The 18,107-nt window shown below is 37.8% G+C and overlaps 1 protein-coding gene across 1 annotated transcript; it reads left to right on the forward strand.

Annotated features, from left to right (window-relative positions):
* Positions 1-704: 704 nt before the first annotated feature.
* PHT4;2 (phosphate transporter 4;2) lies at positions 705-11,016 on the forward strand. The gene is made up of 8 exons (XM_077366723.1): positions 705-1,331; positions 4,107-4,333; positions 6,339-6,687; positions 7,671-7,715; positions 8,353-8,499; positions 9,350-9,487; positions 9,973-10,006; positions 10,685-11,016. The coding sequence occupies exons 1-8, from the start codon at positions 900-902 to the stop codon at positions 10,855-10,857; spliced, it is 1,545 nt and encodes a 514-aa protein (XP_077222838.1). The 5' UTR covers positions 705-899; the 3' UTR covers positions 10,858-11,016.
* The last annotated feature ends 7,091 nt before the right edge of the window (positions 11,017-18,107 follow it).

Below are 18,107 nucleotides of genomic sequence, written 5' to 3' on the forward strand. Positions count from 1 at the left end.
ATGAATTTTGGGAGACTTGCAAGAAGAGGATTTAATTAAAATTAGGATGAAAAGGGGGTGCAGATATCAAGAGGTGTGGAAGAAATTACATGAAAGACAACATAACGAAGGCAAGAGATAAATCAAGATAAAAACCTTTATTGATACTTAGCACAGGGTCACTCAGATAAGACAATTTCAACCAATACATGAACAGTAAATAAAACATTGAGCAATGGCCCACATTATGTCCTCTGATCAAACGGTTGAAAATGTTCAATCCAGGTAGTCATTTTATTGCATATAAGATTTGAGTTTTTATATGGTGGCCGACCGTCAAACAACAAGGGCAGAAAGAGAAAAAATCCTCTGTCAAACTCCTTTTTTTACTTTTAACCTTATAAAAAAAAGCAACGTGGTTGATTTTTTCTCTCTCCATAAAGGCGGCTAATTTCTCCTAAGATATTGGTCTCTCCAGATAAAGATTGCGTCATTTGGATAGATGCCACACAAGCTTGTAGAAAAAATACATAAACACAGCACGTCTTCAAACTTCAAAGCAGAGTTTGATTACGTAATTTTGGTTACATGTTTGTTCTTTGAGGTAATTCACCGGAAATTGGGTAGTTGGTGTATAATAAGTGGGCCCCTATTACAACCTGTATTAAATTACATTCTGACGAAAATACCCTTGGAAGAGTCCCTTTTCTACCAGACTCTCCAATGCTGCTATCCCACCAACCCCAAACCAAACTCCTCATCTTCCTTTCTCCTCTTCAATATTCCACAGCAGACTGATCAGTTCATCTGCAAAAATTCGAGGTCTCGAACTGTAAGAAAAGGGATCTCAAAATATCCCTTACAAACCGAGTAATTCCCATTTGGGGCCCCAACTCTGATCCCTCTTCATAGCACCTTTCATGGCGTCATTCAAATCTACACTTATATTAGCATATAATCCTTCCTCTGATTCGAGTTCAATTGGTTTTAGAAATATCCATCAAAGATTTCGAGCCCAAATCGCCTTTAGAGAGATCAAATGGCAGAAGATTGGATTGTGTAATGTAAAGAAATGTAAAACAGAGGATTTGAGAGAGGGGATTGTGGTGAAGGAAGAGAGAAATAAGAGGAAGAGATCTGAAATCTTCGTATGTCGTGCGGATGGAATTGAGATAGGGAGAGAGATCGGGATAGGCAAAGAAGGTTTTTGTGTGCCTGAGAGATTGAAAGTGGTTAGTCTTTTGGCGTTTGTGATGTGCCTTTGTAATGCAGATAGGGTTGTGATGTCTGTTGCAATTGTTCCTCTCGCTGCTAGTTATGGCTGGAGTAGCTCCTTCTTGGGTGTTGTTCAGGTGAGTGCTATTTTTATTCTCTTTGGATTGTATGTGATAGATATTCTTTCCTTTTCTCTTTTTTGTCTGTCTACGTTCTTGCATTTTTTTTGTATTGTTTTCTCTGGTTTTTTTGTTTTTTAGGGCGATGATATTTTCACCCCTTGCAGTACGCATTCGCCCCTTTAATCCTTTGTAACTTGATTTGACGTCAAAAATCGTTAAAGTTACCCACTGTTCACGTTAGCAGGGGCGAATGCGTATTGCAGAGGGGTGAAAATATCATCTCCTTTTTTTTATTTTGGGTTTTGTTTTCCATGTTATGATTTTTGATTGATGCACAATTATAGTCTTTTCGTTTATTTTTTATGGATCATGTAGGTATTGATTATTTTTGTGTTTACTCTTAGGGCCCTAATTTTATCCTCTTTCTAGCTTTTCATTTTTCCGAATTTCTCTTGGTTCTTCTTGTTTTTTTCTTTTCTCTCCCAAGTAAAATAGAGATGATATTTCCACCCGTTTCTCTTGGTAACTCTCTCTCTCTCCATGTTCCGTCCCATTTTTTGTTTTATATCAGGGATTCTTTCTTATCCGGTTTATGTTATCTAGAGGTTCATTGGATGGGCTTTACGCGCACACACCCTGTAAATATTTCTTATGGTATTTTATTAATGTTTTGATTTTCTACTTTTGTTGACTTTCTGGGCGTAGATCTTTTTTATTTACTTTCTCTAAGCATTCTAATTCAAAAAGAGAAATGATACATCCACCCACCCATTTTGATCACCAGAAACACCCCTTATCAGTGTATCAATGACTAAAGAGGGGTTGTTGTACTTATGTCAGAAGAATTCAATGCCCCTTGATTGCCACAAACTGTATATAATCGTGTCTGTATGAAAAGAGGAAAATTACCTTGCAAAAAGGACCAAAATACCTGTAGAGCTATAAGTTTTGATACGGTGGTCCCACCAACTCTACTCAAACCATGCAAAGGGTGGGACCCACTATTTTATAGCTCGTGTTTTGATGAGTTGGGGCCACCATTTTACACTTCATGTTTTGGTGGAGTGGGCCATTATATATTTTGATATGGTGTAAGCTCATATAGTCCATTATTTTTCAAAAAAGTATTGTATTGGCCACACCACACCGCAGGATGATGATCTAAATGGTCCATTTGATGGGCCACAATGTAAAAGTACTTTACAGGCCACACCATAAGATGTTCTAAACCGTCCATTTGATGGGCCACAATCTATTTCCATAGGATGATTGCAATCCTCTAATATATAGAGGGTTCCATAATACATCAGAGGGTTGGGATTATCCTATAGAAAAATCATTTCCATATACAGTTCCTCTATAGATCAGAGGGTTTGGATTATCCTATGGAAATGATTTTTGGGCCACAATCTATTTATGTTGTGACCTATCAAATTGACAGTTTGGATCATCCTACGGTGTGCTCATCAAATGGACAGTTTGGACCATCCTACGGTGCCACAGGTACCATATTTTTTGAAAAATAATGCACTATACTGTCTAACACCATATGAGCGAGATATTTTTAGAAGATCTAATGTTGCCTTACCGATGAAGTAAGAGATTTTAGGGATTTCTAAGTTATCTGGCTAAGGGTAAAATGGATAAACGAAATAATTAAAAGCTATTAACGAACTATTGGTAATTAAGAAAATTTTCAGGGGATTCTTGTTGATACGTTTTTGTCGAGGGAGTTTCTTGTAGTTTTCCCTTTACAAAATCCGCTCAGATTGTAAAACTAGAAGACTCGTTTTTTTGCAAATAAAGCAAAGTAGTAGACTTCGTTTGTCAAAAACCTCTTTAAATAATTCAGAAGCTTTTGCAGTCAAATAGAAAAAGAACAAAGAAGCCCCATTCATTCTTCGCAGTACCATATTTTGATAATGACACTAGTCGTGTTTGTTTCACTTTTCTGATCATATGATCTCCTGAAAAGGTCATAATTACAAGTGTAAAATAATGCGAGTAGTGCCATTAGTAGTGTGGAAATCAACCCCCTTTTGTAATGGGATATTTAGGCCATGTTTGTTTTGGATTTTGAGAATTTATTGAGAATCAAAACAAATTATTGGACTCAAACCTAGCCGTGTTTGTTTTGAATTTTGACTTATGAGAACTGGGATTATTTGACTCAGTATTGGACTCTCAATCTGTTATCAAAATCCAAGACAAACACAGCTTGGTTTGAGTCCAATAATCAGTTTTCGGCTTTCAATGGATTCTCAAAATCCAAAACAAAAGCGGCCTACCCAACTGCCTTTATCAGCTGACTAATAAGGAGCGGACTGCCATTATTTAAACAAAGAACTGCAGATATCATCTGCCCAGTCATTCACCTACCCTTTTGCAGTTTTGCCATCTTTGAGTAGTGTTCACAATGAACCCTGATCTAAACTATCTACCCACAAACAAAATTGTAAGCATGATCTAGACCCTTCAACTAGTGGGTCCCACCGCTTGGATGATGTAGCCAAGAATCACTCCAGTGGCTCCCATCACTTAGATGATCGAGTAAAGTGACTTCTTGGCCGCAAGTCTTCTACATTGTAGGACCTCTGGATGAATGGTTTAGATCATGTTGATGTCATACAAGTGGGCACGAATCAGGCTTCTCATCTGCTACTCACATTAACATTTTTCCCAGCATTGATTCCCCAATGCTTTCTAACATATCTTTATGTATGCTTTCGTTTGTCAGTTTGTTCTGCAATTCCTTTTCTATGCCTTCTAAATTCTCTTTTATCTGAACAGTCATCATTTTTATGGGGTTATCTTTTATCATCGATCGTTGGAGGAGTACTGGTAGACAAATATGGAGGGAAGAGAGTGATGGCATGGGGAGTTGCGGTATGGTCACTAGCGACGGTCTTGACGCCGTGGGCTGCAGATCATTCAACAGGCATGCTTCTTGCTGTACGTGCACTTTTCGGATTAGCCGAGGGTGTGGCCTTGCCATCCATGAACACTCTATTATCTAGGTGAGCCATCGATACTTAATACTTAGTCCCTGATCATTTAAGATTATGACAACAGATTGAGTGCCAAACCGATTATTGGACTCAAAATTACATTTAATTTTTTGAGTACAATAATAGATTTAGAACACAAAATCAGTTGTAATAATCATAAACAGACAAGGCCTAACCTGTTCGTTTATAATTGTGACAACCGAATGTAAGTTCCAAATTGGATTCAAAATTACCTTTAAATTTGAGTCCAATTATAGATTTAGCACTCACAATTGGTTGTCCCGATCTTAAACGAACAGGGCCTTAGTAATTTGCTTGATAAATGTTTCTATCCAAAACAACATAATTATATAATTTCCTTTTCTCGGACAAGTAAATGACCAGACCAATCATTGGATCGTCCAACTGTTGGGTCCCCACTTAAATTGCCCTTGGATCACAAATAGGTCAAACACAAATGATCCTAATCGTCTATGGAGAATATGCAAGTGAATGATCAATGGATCACATTCGTGGAACGTGTTCGGAATGCATAGTAAGTGTGATTTAGGGTTTGAGAGTGGTGGTTTGATTTCCTAATTTTTGTTACATGTTTGTGCTTTGAGGTAATTCACCGGAAATTGGGTAGTTGGTGTATAATAAGTGGGCCCCTTTTCTACCAGACTCTCCAATGCTGCTATCCCACCAACCACAAACCGAACTCTCCAATGCTGCTATCCCAGCAACAACCACACCCCCCACCCCCCCCACCCCCCCCCCCACACCCCCCCCCCCCCACCCCCGCGCAAACACACACACACTCTTTTCACATGGATTAGCCGCAAGTGTTGCAGCAGGTAAGAGCAGCCACCTCAGATGAATTAAATGAATAAGACAAAATCCGATCATGTGGCTGCCTTCATATGCAACACAGCCCAGACTTGAAATGCCTTATGCGATGGTCCCTAGGAAATCCCTTGGTTGATCCAAACAGTCCATCAGAGACTACCAAAAGAGTGTTTTCTCAACAAAGAGTAATGCTAAATTCCGGGGCACCCTTGCATAACGAGATGAAAGAACCCCATTGGTTGAAAGTCACCAAAGTGCATTTAGGGCCCGTTTGGATACCTCATATTATGTATTTGGGTTTGGAATTAAGTTTTGAGTACAAAATGAATAGATATGCCCGCTCATGTCGAGGGAGACAGAGAAGGAAGGGTTCTTCCTACTGCAGGGAGAGGTTGAGGAGCCAAGAGGGTGAAGGAAGCTACCACATCCGTGGATTTCCAATTACTTATTTCCACAGCTTATTTGGAAATCTGATTTTTTTCAGTGCTAGTCGCTAATTTGGAAATCAAAGAATTTGATCCCGATCCAAATCCCAACACAAAAAGGGCTGCAAATGTGAGAAATCCAAATCCAAATCTTCTCGGCATCCAAACAGCCCCTTAATGTCTTTGACATCAATTTTTTGGTGCTATTATAAATGCACCTTGGTGAGTTTCAACCGATGTGGCGCGAGGTTGCCCTTGAGTTTTGTTTCCTCATATTAATCTCTAATGACACAAAAATCACGCAAATCAAATCATCATAATATTAAATGATAGGTAAATTTGGTCGTTAAAGTGGGCTATTGCTATTTATTTTTTTGACCGTCCATAAAAGTACATTTTAATAGGAGAACATATTTGATGGCCGACCGTGAGATTATAAAGGGTAGAGAGAGAAAACCATCTTTCCCTTTGATTTTAATCCCAGAGAAAGCCCTTTTGTTGACTTTTCCTTGGTTCAAAAACCAAGGCAGCAGGTTTTGTCTCTACCCGCCCTTTACAATCTCAGGGTTGGGCATTATATAATTTCTCTTTTAGTAGAATATTAAGATGTGCCAGGGTGTGATCTTTAGGCTCATCAGATGCACGGTCTCCATCAACCAAAGGTGGGGTATTAAACTAATCTTAAACATAATATTGTTGAGTAACACTGAATTTGCCTTTATTGTTTGATTTATGACTTTACTTTCTACTATTTTGAATAGGTGGTTTCCAGGCGACGAACGTGCAAGCGCAGTTGGGATTTCCATGGCCGGATTTCATCTCGGAAATGTTATAAGCTTACTTGCTACCCCTCTTATCATGTCGAGGGTCGGAATTTCCGGACCTTTCGCTCTCTTCTCTGCTCTTGGATTCCTTTGGCTGTACATATGGCTGCTTAGAATCACCGATGATCCTCGCGAAAGTATTCTAATTAGCAAAGCTGAGCTACGGCTAATTCAAGCCGGAAAATTAGAAACTCCATCTAACCATGGCAAGGTTCCACCTGTCCGCAAATTGTTATCTAAGCTACCCACATGGGCGATAATTTTCGCTAATGTCACCAACAACTGGGTAAGGTTCGAAAAATATTTTAGTAGCCTTAAGTAAGCTTCTTTGGATTCTAGGTTCCTATTTGCAAATAAGCTTATTGTAATTTAATCTTATTTGCAAATGGGATCTAAAGGCACTTTGAAGCCATGAACTCTTATCACTTCCAAGACTATTATAGCAAATAGTCATATTTAACATCAAAGTCATTTGCATCTAAGATTATATGCAAATTGCTTTTAGAGGTGTATAAAAAAGAGACCCTTAGGACTAATTTTGATGGTACAAAAATTGGTCATTATTAGAAATAAAGATTATATTAATTTAACCATATTTGCAAATAGCACATTAGTTTAATCCGACACTTATGGTTGATCCGTGCATGTTTTGTCAACTTGATCCGGATCCATTTGGTTCACCATGGATGCCAATACCCTAAAGGTCACACTCATGTGATGATCCTAGCCATTTAATTAATTGCCTAGAACATGGTAGTTAAAAACAGATATAGGTCATGTTCATTTAAGATTAGGACAACCGATTGTGAGTCCAAAACCTATTATTGGACTCACAATAATAGGTTACCATAATCTTAAACGAACAGGGCCTGAGCAACATTCTAAATTCAGATCAACACATATTGACGCTTAGGAACTTAAGATAATTAAAGGGAGTGTGACTCTTAGGCTGCCCACCAGATGAACGGTCCAAATCATGCTAATGTCGAAAAGCGTGGGTCCAATTAATCCTGATTTTTCAAAAGCATCCAAAAGAACCTAAAAATTATTCAAACTATTTACATGCTAGGCCATGCTATGGAAATCGTGGACAAAAAATATTACAGTGAGAATATCCTCCTCTTCTTCTTCCATTTGAGTGATGAGACGAGGACACCACAATGTTATTAATTTTGGTAACACGGGTTGCCTTTGCGTTGCCAAACCACATGATAAATTTATATGTGACTATCATCTCCATTGATCTGGTGTGTTCTCTATATCTCGCAGGGATACTTCGTACTACTCTCATGGATGCCTGTTTACTTCAAGACTGTAAGTAATCACCTTTTGAAATTCCTTCATATAATATGAGGGTGCACTGTGTCCTGCTGCCCTGTGTTATGGCATCAGTCTTAGTGCGCATGTTAGCATTTCTTCCATGTGTTGTGCTAACATGCACCGGTTACCTTTGATTGGCTTGCGAAGAGGGATGCTCGGGGTCTAGCTATAGTTAGCAAGACACTGTTTTAAATGTATTCAACACGTTTTTTTGGCCAACTTTCCAACTTGACCCCACTATATTTTGTAAATTACAAAATTTAAAATTAATTTTTTGGGATGATTTTTTCACCACCCCCTAGGATAATGCGCCCCGCTTGTAACGTGAATTGTGGACAGACTTTAAAGCATTTTGACATTATTAAATCCTGTTAAAAGGGGGGCACATTATCCTAGGGGGTGAAAAAATCATCTCCCTAATTTTTATGTTTCTTTTTTTAACTTAGTTTTTTTGATCCAGTACCATATTAAACTCGAATTTTTCCCTCCCATTTGTTTTTTCCCAATCATGTTTTGCTAACTATGATCATGGCCCATATGTGCAATGCCTATTTATTCAAACGCGGTACATCAATTACCGAAATCTAGAACTCGAGTTACTAAACGGACTCTTTTCGGGTCATGAAATCAGGTGTTCCATGTGAATCTTAAACAAGCTGCATGGTTCAGTGCCATACCGTGGGGAATGATGGCAGTCGCCGGTTATGTTGCGGGTTTGACGTCGGATTTCTTGATCAAGTTAGGTTACTCTGTAACCCTTGTTAGGAAAATCATGCAGGTAATTATTTAATATGGGTACCTTTTTTTTCATATTATTTTAGTTGGCAAGCTGAAATTGAACCTACAAGGTTGTGAGATACAATGTCTCAGCCAAATAGCTACGGGCCCAACCCCTGTTAGCTTAAATCGCATTAATTCCACATAAATTACAAGGGAAGTGAAATGATCCACTGCTACTCATTTCTACCATCTAATGGTGTAAATTATCAGCTTTTGCTTGAAAATATTAGAGAAAAGAATTAGTGATCTGAAAATCGCAGAGCCCATTCTTAGTATCGACATTCCTCTCTTCATTAAGCTTATGTGTATTTTTCTTAAAAAGCAACTAATAAGCAATTCAAAAAGTATTTATTATAGTATGGAGTGTCGGTCTCCAAAGTAGGGAGTGCCAATACCATTTCCCTTGAATTAATATGCATGTTTGTGGGGAGCCCTTTCATCTCATTTTTTACATGGGCTCCCTTCGTTCTAGCATTCCTATTAAAACTTTTACAGCAAAAAAATGTTTTTTTTAAAGAAAAAAGTTTTATTGCAATTTTTTTTAATAGAAAGTTTAAATGCAATTTAAATGTTTTAAAGACATTTTTAGGCCAACTTTACACCTGCGATATTTTGTAAACGACAATTTTAAACGTATTGAAGTGTTTTATGTATGTTTCCATATTTTTTCTTCGTTTCCTAAACTTATACCATAATAAACCCGATTTTTTCCATCTAATTTCTGAATGACGTTTAGCTAAGTATGATTATGATTGTCGAATTACAATAATTTTTGTATATTGAAAATATTAAGAAGTATATTTCAAGAAAAATGCAACATAATTAACTTGGAACAACTTTTGTTGCAGTCAATCGGTTTCATTGGGCCGGGGGTGTCATTGCTGTGCTTGAATTTAGCCAAAACACCGACGGTGGCATCCATGTTCTTGACCGCAGCCTTGAGCTTGAGTTCTTTTAGCCAAGCAGGGTTTCTCCTCAACATGGAAGTATGTTTCTACCACCCAATTCTTGTTTAAGTGTTCCAATTCAGCTGAAAATTAATGCGGGATTTTCCTAACAAAATATTTTTGTTAAAAAACGACACAAATGTTTGCAAAGGAAATCTTTCTAAGGCTTTACACTAGTTTTTGGTATTAAGCTTCTGACTCGTTTGGTTAAGGATTAATTTGTTCTTCAACCACGAGGTGAAAGATTCAATCCCAGCTTACTTGTCTTCAAAACTCAATATAAAATCTGTCAGCCGCTGGAAATGGCTTTTCCGATCTTTTGAAAATTCATGAAATAAGGGTATTTTATAATTTTTTTAAAAGATTTTCTGCCCAGCGGTTCGAACATTTCCCCACTCTTTTCCTTTGCAAGTGGTATCTGTCTAAGAATTCAGGACTAACAAATACGTCTGTGTTATCCTAACAGCCCTTTACGCCAAAATTATAATTTCATTTTCTTGTCATTTTTTTTTTCTCTTAACCAGGATATAGCTCCTCAGTATGCAGGATTTCTCCACGGTATGTCTTTAGCTCTTTCATATTGAAGTATAAATGATTAAATAACACCAACTCTAACAGCTTAAACTTTTAGAGTAATGGGTTGTTTCACATAGTATCAGATCTATTGTCTCATCGCGGGTCCTGTCTCAAAACCCAACAACTCCTTCATATTAAAAATTCACGTGTACGGCCGACCCAAAAGAGGGGTCACACGTGAGACAGAGTATTGAAGTATAAATGATTAAATAACACCAAAAAGCTTAAGCTTTTGGGAGATTTTATATGGTGGCCGACCTTTACATGTAAAGGTTGGAGAGAGAAAACACCCCCTTCCTTGATTTTAAATCCATCAAAAGCCCTCCTTTTTGACATTTCTTTGGATCTAAAATCAAGGCGGCAGGTTCTCTCTCTCTGCCCTTGTGATTTCACGGTCGGCCACCATATAATTTCTCAGCTTTTGGAGTAAAGTTGCTTCTTTTTTTAAAATGGTACTCTGCCCTTTATTCTACACTAATTAGCTATGAACCTTTGATATCTGTTAGCTATTAGTCAAAGAAGTGTTTTATATAATGGGAGTGTCATTATAAAAAAAAACTAGATTCAATATCATTTCCCTTCTCGCTATTTGAATGATGATTTGTTGCAATGAAATGAAACCCATGTTTTTATGTTTTCCTTTTCCATTTTCTTAAACAGGGATTACAAATTCAATTGGGACATTAGCAGCGATAATCAGCACCATTGGAACTGGTTATTTTGTTCAATGGTTGGGCTCTTTCCAAGCTTTCCTCACTGTCACAGCAGTTCTCTACTTCATCGCCGCCATCTACTGGAACCTCTATGCCACCGGCGAGCGTGTTTTCTTCTAGATTTTCTCTTTAATTTATTCTTCTTTTGAACTGAGAATTTCTGATTGGGATTCGCAGTAAAATATATTAAGGCACTGTTTCATTTACTTAAAATGGGTGTAAAAAACTTTACACCCTTTTTTAAGAGATAAAATGAATGTAAAATTTGTTTTACCCCCATTTTAGGCCTAAAGAAATGGAGCCTTTTGAGGAAGGACTATAAATACCGAGAAATGCAGGGTAGAGAACTACGGATTTTTCACAAATTTTATGAATGCAATGAGAGATTCAAGCTTATCTCTTCCAATTCAAAGTCAAGGGTTTTAACATGAGATCTAAAGCATTGATTTTTGCAAATCTTAGTCATCAGATATATGTTCTCATATAAGCCCATAGATAATGGACCTAAGTGTAGTGGGCCTTATGGGCTTAAGCCCATTAACTTAACCGACTCAATCACCGACTCAAACCCTTCAATATTTACCAACGTAATAGTGGCTGGGAGCAGCGATCTTGGCATTCCACTTTGATGCCTTGTATGAAATGCTTCAAGCATTCTACTCTCTTTTTCTCTCCACAGATTCAACATTCTTGAAGCAGCTACTCTCACAAGAACCAGTAAGTTACGTTGATTTCTTTGTGGCTGAAACCCATCCTTTGAATTGAAACTAGGGTCGATTAGGATGACTCTAATTTTAACGTGAGTTTATTTTTAGTGGTTTTGAGCAACCTTAAAACCAGTTACGGGAATTTCTTGCCGTAGCAACAAAGGAAGAAGGGTGCAAATTTCAAGATTGATATTAGGTTCTTGTGGACGGTCCCTCATCCGATTCTTACTCCTTTGTGTTGAATTCACACACAGAGAGGTGTGACTCTCTCGGCAATACAAAGGGGTTTGTTGGGTTGAAGGTTTTGGAGGAGGATTTTGTCTTGTAACTGAATTCTTGTGGTTGAAATCATGTTGGCTCAATTTGTTTGGTTTTATCCCTTATCCCATCTAGTTGGTCGTGGGTTTCTTCCCACACACGAACCAATTTGGCCGTGGGATGGTTCCTCCAAATTCATTATTTGGGCATAATTTCTAACCCAATTGGGTGAAGCTAGGTGGAACTTTGGATTGGGATTTATAAAATTTCATCCGTGGCTTTGGATCGAAATTTTTTGTTGAAACCCTTTCGGGCAGCAAGGTATAGTCGAAACTCTCTTGAATTCGGTTCTTGGAATTAGTGTTTGGCTTCGATTCTTTGGTCATGATTCACCTCCTGTAAATCCTAATTATAATTGGGTTTGGGTAATCGCCTTGGCTGGTTTGTCCTCGCCTCGGGTATTACCTTGGGGGTTATCTCATGCTATTGAGTTTCATCTTGGATATCTCTGATTCGGGTTTCGGATTTGGTCAGCGATTCTATTCTTGACTTTGACTTTCACGATTCGCAAATAAGGTGCACTCTTTCCAATTTGTGTTTTAATTTAAAAATAAAATAAAATGGAAAAGACTGCAATTCCTTTTGAGATAGTCAAACTTCAATCGTTTGGAGGTTCGGAATTTTATTCCTGGAAGCGAAAGATTTAATTTGGTCTGAAATACTTGAATGTTTTCTACGCCATCTTGAGTACCTTTGCTGATACGATTGAAAGTGTTGAGGAATCTCAATGGATTCGAGATGAGGATTTCTGCAGAGACTACTTGTTAAACTGTCTTTCAGACCGTCTTGCAGAAACCTATAGCAAGTTTGACATTGCTAAAGAGATTTGGGGTAATTTAGATGCTCAATTCAGAAAGGAGGAGGAATTGTCCAAGACTCATTTAGTGGACAAATTCATGGATTTCAAATTCCAAGAGAACATTGAAATCACTCCTCAGGTAACTGATTTATAGAATTTGAGATCTAAATTAGCCAATGAGAAAATAGTAGTGTGTGATCCGTTTCTTGTGGGTGCAATCATATATAAGTTACCATCTGCGTGACACTCTTTCAAAATAGAGATGTATAGAAAGAAAGTGCAAGTGGGACTGGAAAATCTCAAACGATTCATTCGAATCAAAGATGAGAACAGAGCTAGGAATAACTTGGAGATGGTTAGACAGCAACAGTCAGCTGCTAACACGGTGATAAATCCCAAGCAATTTCCTAAGAAATCCAACTCACCTAAGGGTGATATCCCCAAGTTGGAACCCAAAAAGACTATCTTTAAGAAAAAGAAGGGTAAGTGCTACAACTGTGGGAGATATGGTCACTTTGCAGCAGATTGCAGGCTCCCTAAGAAACTTAAATCTGACATATTATAGAAGAAAGCTACTATGACGATAGATAAGGCTGAGCCTAAAAGTTTTGTTGCTATGTTGGACAAAAGGAAGGCCAATACTTCTTCTGAGTGGTGGTTAGCTACAGGTGTCACTTGTCATGCTTGCAACTCAAAGAAACGTTTCACTGGTGTTACCGAAATAAAGGAGACTGGTATAGTGACTAGTGGAGCAGACATGGAGGTCACTTACACTGGTACTGAGAACTTGCCCCTTTCTTCAGGTGAACGACTTACTTTATAAGATGTTTAAAGTAGTATCTACTATTTTGGTTTCCATTAGTTTGCTTGACAATGGTGATATATGCACTTTATGTATGTGAGTAGAGTAACTTTTGATTGTTACCTCATACTATTTTGGTTGTGCATATTTGTTAAATGGTATATATTAGTTTGAGTTTAGTAATTGAGACTATTAGTCAGGTTAGTTTACCGTTAATGATCTTAAGTTGTTAAACAACTGATTAGGACATGTGAACTATTAGAAAATGGTCTAATTATTAACACTCATAATACCATTAACAATGTCAATTAAGTTTGACAATAAAGTTTAGGAGTGATAAAAGATGAGGACGATACACATTGACAAGGTTCAAGGAATTATGTGCCTCTTAGGGTTTAATCCTTGAAACCACTGCTCCTCACTCGCCTCAACCATGTGGCATAGCTGAGTGTAAGAACATGACGTTAACTTAAGTGTTAAACTCCATGTTATTGTCAGCTAGCATGCTTGGTTACATTTGGGGAGAAATTGCTTTAATTGCATGTCACATCCTAAATTGAGTGCCAAACTCAATTGCTCCTCCATTCCTTATGAGTTATGGCATGGGCATCCTTGTAGATATGATACTCTTAAGACTTGGGGCTATATTGCTTATGTAAGGATACCAGATCCTAGGAGACCTAAAGTGGGACCTAAAACAAACACTTGTGTTTATCTAGGACGTGCAGAAGATAGTGTTGCTGATCGGTTTTTGGATCTATCAACCAATATGGTTATAGAATCTCGAGATGCAGTTTTCTTTGAGAATAAATTTCTCAGAGATTAGGGTTTGACCATACCAGGCGATATAGAGGTGGTTATAGAATTGCCGGTTGAGTCTGAACCAGTTACTTCTAACACTTGTCCCAAATTGATATCTGAGTCAGTTCCTGTAAGAGTTTCTACAAGAGATAGAGTACCCAAATTTTGGTGAGGACTTTGTGACCTACAATTTAGAGAATGATCCATCATTCTATAAGGAAGCGATGAGATTTATGGACTCTTTGTTGTGGGCAGAAGCCATTGATGATGAAATGAGCTCTCTGTTACAAAATCTCACTTGGCAGCTAGTCGATTTGCCAAAAGGGGCCAAGAATGTGGGCTGTAGATGTGTATTGAAGAAGAAACTTAATCCTGACGGATCTATAGCTCGATATAAAGTATGTTTAGTAGCTAAGGGCTATACTCAAGTGAGTGGGATAGACTACTTTGATGTCTACTCACCGGTCTGTCATTTGGCTACGATAAGAATTCTTCTTGCTTTGACATCTATTGAGCATTTTGTTGTGCATCAAATGGATGTAAAGACAGCTTTTCTCAATGGAGAACTGTCAGAGGAAATCTACATGAATCAACCTGAAGGGTTTGTCATGAAAGGTTTTGAGAATAAAGTTTGTAAATTAATCAAATCTTTATATGGTCTTAAACAAGCACCTAAATTGTGGCATCAAAAATTTGACAAAGTAGTAAAGAGCCTTGGGTTTCTATCAAGTTACTCAGATAAATGCCTTTATTATCGTTCTGTGTTGAATAAGGTCGCAATTATTTGCTTGTATGTAGATGACATGTTGATTCTTGGTTCCGATCTCTCTATAGTGAGTGACGTGAAACTAACCTTGGGTAAAGAATTCGACATGAAAGACCTGGGTGTTGTTGACACCATTCTTGGTATGAAAGTAAGTTTTGAAAGGCAAGAAATTTTCCTTAGCCAAGCCCATTATATTGAAAAACTACTTTCTATATGGGGATGTAGTGAGTGCAAACCGATTGAGACACCATTTGATTATACCAAGAAGCTGATCTCTAATGAAGGAGACAGTGTGAATCCGTTAGATCATTCTAGACTGATTGGTAGTCTCATGTATGCTATGAGTTGCACTAGGCCAGGCATAACCTTTACAGTTGGCATGCTGAGTCGTTTTACGAGTAATCCTGGCCATGAGCATTGGGATGCCCTTATGAGGCTGATGAGATACCTTAAGGGTACTCACAATTATGCTCTTTGTTATGGTGGCCATCCTCCTGTTTTGGAAGGATATTCTGATACATCATGGGGCTCAGAATTAAGAGACAGTAAGTCTACCAGTGGTTATGTGTTTACCCTGGGTGGAGCTGTTGTTGCGTGGAAGTCGAAGAGACAGACTTGCATTGCCTTGTCGTCTATGGAATCAGAACTTTATGCTCTAGCTTCAGCTGCAGATGAAGCAGAGTGGATAAAGAATCTGATTATGGACATTCCACTTACTAGATTAAGGATTTATTCCTTAAGTGTCTTCTGTGATAATCAAGCTACACGTACGATTGTGAAGAACTCACTCTTTAATGGTAAGAGGAGACATCTTAGGCTGAAACATGCCATGCTGAATTATCTCATTGAACACGGGATTATCACTTTGATTGATGTGAGATCGAAGGATAATATGACCGATGCTCTCACAAAAGGATTGAATAAAGCTCGAACATTCAAAATTGTAAAGGAAATGGGATTAAAATCTGTAAAGATAGAGGAACATTAAGTTAAAGCCTTTATAGAAAAGACTTAACTTATATTATCCAGGTTATGGACTTAATCTACATTCTCCATGTCAATTTGAATTTTCGAATATTCCTTGTATGGCCCTAGATAAGCACTTGATATGTTTTCTTTATGTTTAAAGTTGTTGTATATCATTCCACACTTGATGATATACCCTCTTTTGAGATAGGTTGTACATTTCACATTTGATGATACAATTTAACTGAAACTTGGTTAGCCTGTTTGGGAAGGGTTGAACATTCCACACTTGATGATTCAACTTGACTCAAATATGGATAAGATGACTTAACATTTTATGAAAACATGAAATGGCTGTTTGCAAAACAAATCAGCTTTTTGGCCTTATTCTTTATTGAAACTTGACAATTATGGTGTAATGGTTCTTTGCAAAACAATCTATTTTGGTCTTGTTCATTATTGAAACTTGATAATGATGCTTATGGTGAGAGTGAGACTGATACCTTTTTTCAACCATTTTTGGAATGTACTAAGTTCTTCTTCAGGTAGAACTAGATACTTTCGTGAATTATGGATTTGTACTGAGTTCTTTTTCAGGAAGAACTAGATACTTTCATCTTTACACTGTTGATTGGATTCATTTTTATGAAATCCATTTTAGTAATTCACAGCGATTGGCGAAAAAGGAGGAGCGCATCTTGATTTTGACTTTGATGAAGATGACTTACTTGATGAGTAAATCTTCTAAAGTTATAAAGACTGAGTGCCTTCTTTCAGTATGTGTATAGAGTTCACTTATATGTGAAACTTTATTTTGGATCTTGATGAGAATCATACCCCATGAATGAATTCTTCTTAGAGCAGTGGGGTTCATGTATATATGAAACTACCTTTTGGTCGAGTTTATTGTATATGAAACTCTTGGTTGTTCATAAAAGTATTCGTGTTTTTTCAGTTGGATTACAGATTTTTTATGATAATGTGATGTGAATAGTTTAATATTTTGTTTGAACATCACACTATCTATCTATGGATCGTGCTATACGTAGAACATAAGGAGGAGATTGTTGGATATATGTTCTCATATAAGCCCATAGATAATGGACCTAAGTGTAGTGGGCCTTATGGGCTTAAGCCCATTAACTTAACCGACTCAATCACCGACTCAAACCCTTCAATATTTACCAACGTAAATAGGGGCTGGGAGCAGCGATCTTGGCATTCCACTTTGATGCCTTGTATGAAATGCTTCAAGCATTCTACTCTCTTTTTCTCTCCACAGATTCAACATCATGATGGTCCACCCGTTCAACGAGAAGCATTACACAGACAAGTACATATGTGATACCCAATGTTACAATTGAACCCAGGCGTGATCACTGAGTACCTTTACATTTTCCTTTCCTATGGGTTCGAGTAAGCAAATTTGTGTTTGATTAAAATAATTTGGGTTCGAGTAAGCAAATCTGTTGCAATTGTTCATCTCACTACTAGATATCTAGATATGGATGGAGTAGCTTACCCTCAATGTCGCCTCAAATAAAATGTTGCCTCGAATACAATGTCGTCTCAGATATTATATAACCTTGGATAGAATGTTGTCTCGGATACAATGTTGCCTTTGGATACTACGATGCGTTTGGATACAATGTCGCGTCCGATACAATGTCTCCTCGGATATAACGTCGCCTCAAATACAATGTTATCTCTGATACAATGTTGCCTTGGAAACAACAATTCCTCGGATCCAATTTAGCCTCGGATACAATGTCGCCTCGGATATAATGTCGCCTCGGATACCACGATGCCTTTCCGTATAACGTTGCCTCGGATACAATGTCGCCTCAGATATAACGTGGCCTCAATAATATGTTGCCTTTAATATGGCCTGAAATACAATATGGCCTCGAATACAATGTCGCCTCGAATACAAAGTCGCTTCGGATATAATGTCGCCTCGCATATAACAATTCCTCGGATACAATGTAGCCTCGGATAAAATGTTATCCTCAAATACAACGTCGCCTTTGGATACTACGATGCCTTCAGATATAACGTCGCCTTGGATACAATTATGCCTTTGGATATAACGTCGCCTCGATAATATGTTACCTTCAATACCGCCTCTGAGATAATAATTCCTGGGATACAATATAGCCTCGAATATAATATTGCCTCTGATATAATGCCGCCTTCCGATACCACGGTGAA

Source organism: Tasmannia lanceolata, unplaced genomic scaffold (genome assembly GCF_043159265.1).
Source record: "Tasmannia lanceolata isolate RefF3 unplaced genomic scaffold, GAP_Taslan_0.1 ptg000023l, whole genome shotgun sequence".
In the NCBI taxonomy this organism is placed as follows: Eukaryota; Viridiplantae; Streptophyta; class Magnoliopsida; order Canellales; family Winteraceae; genus Tasmannia; species Tasmannia lanceolata.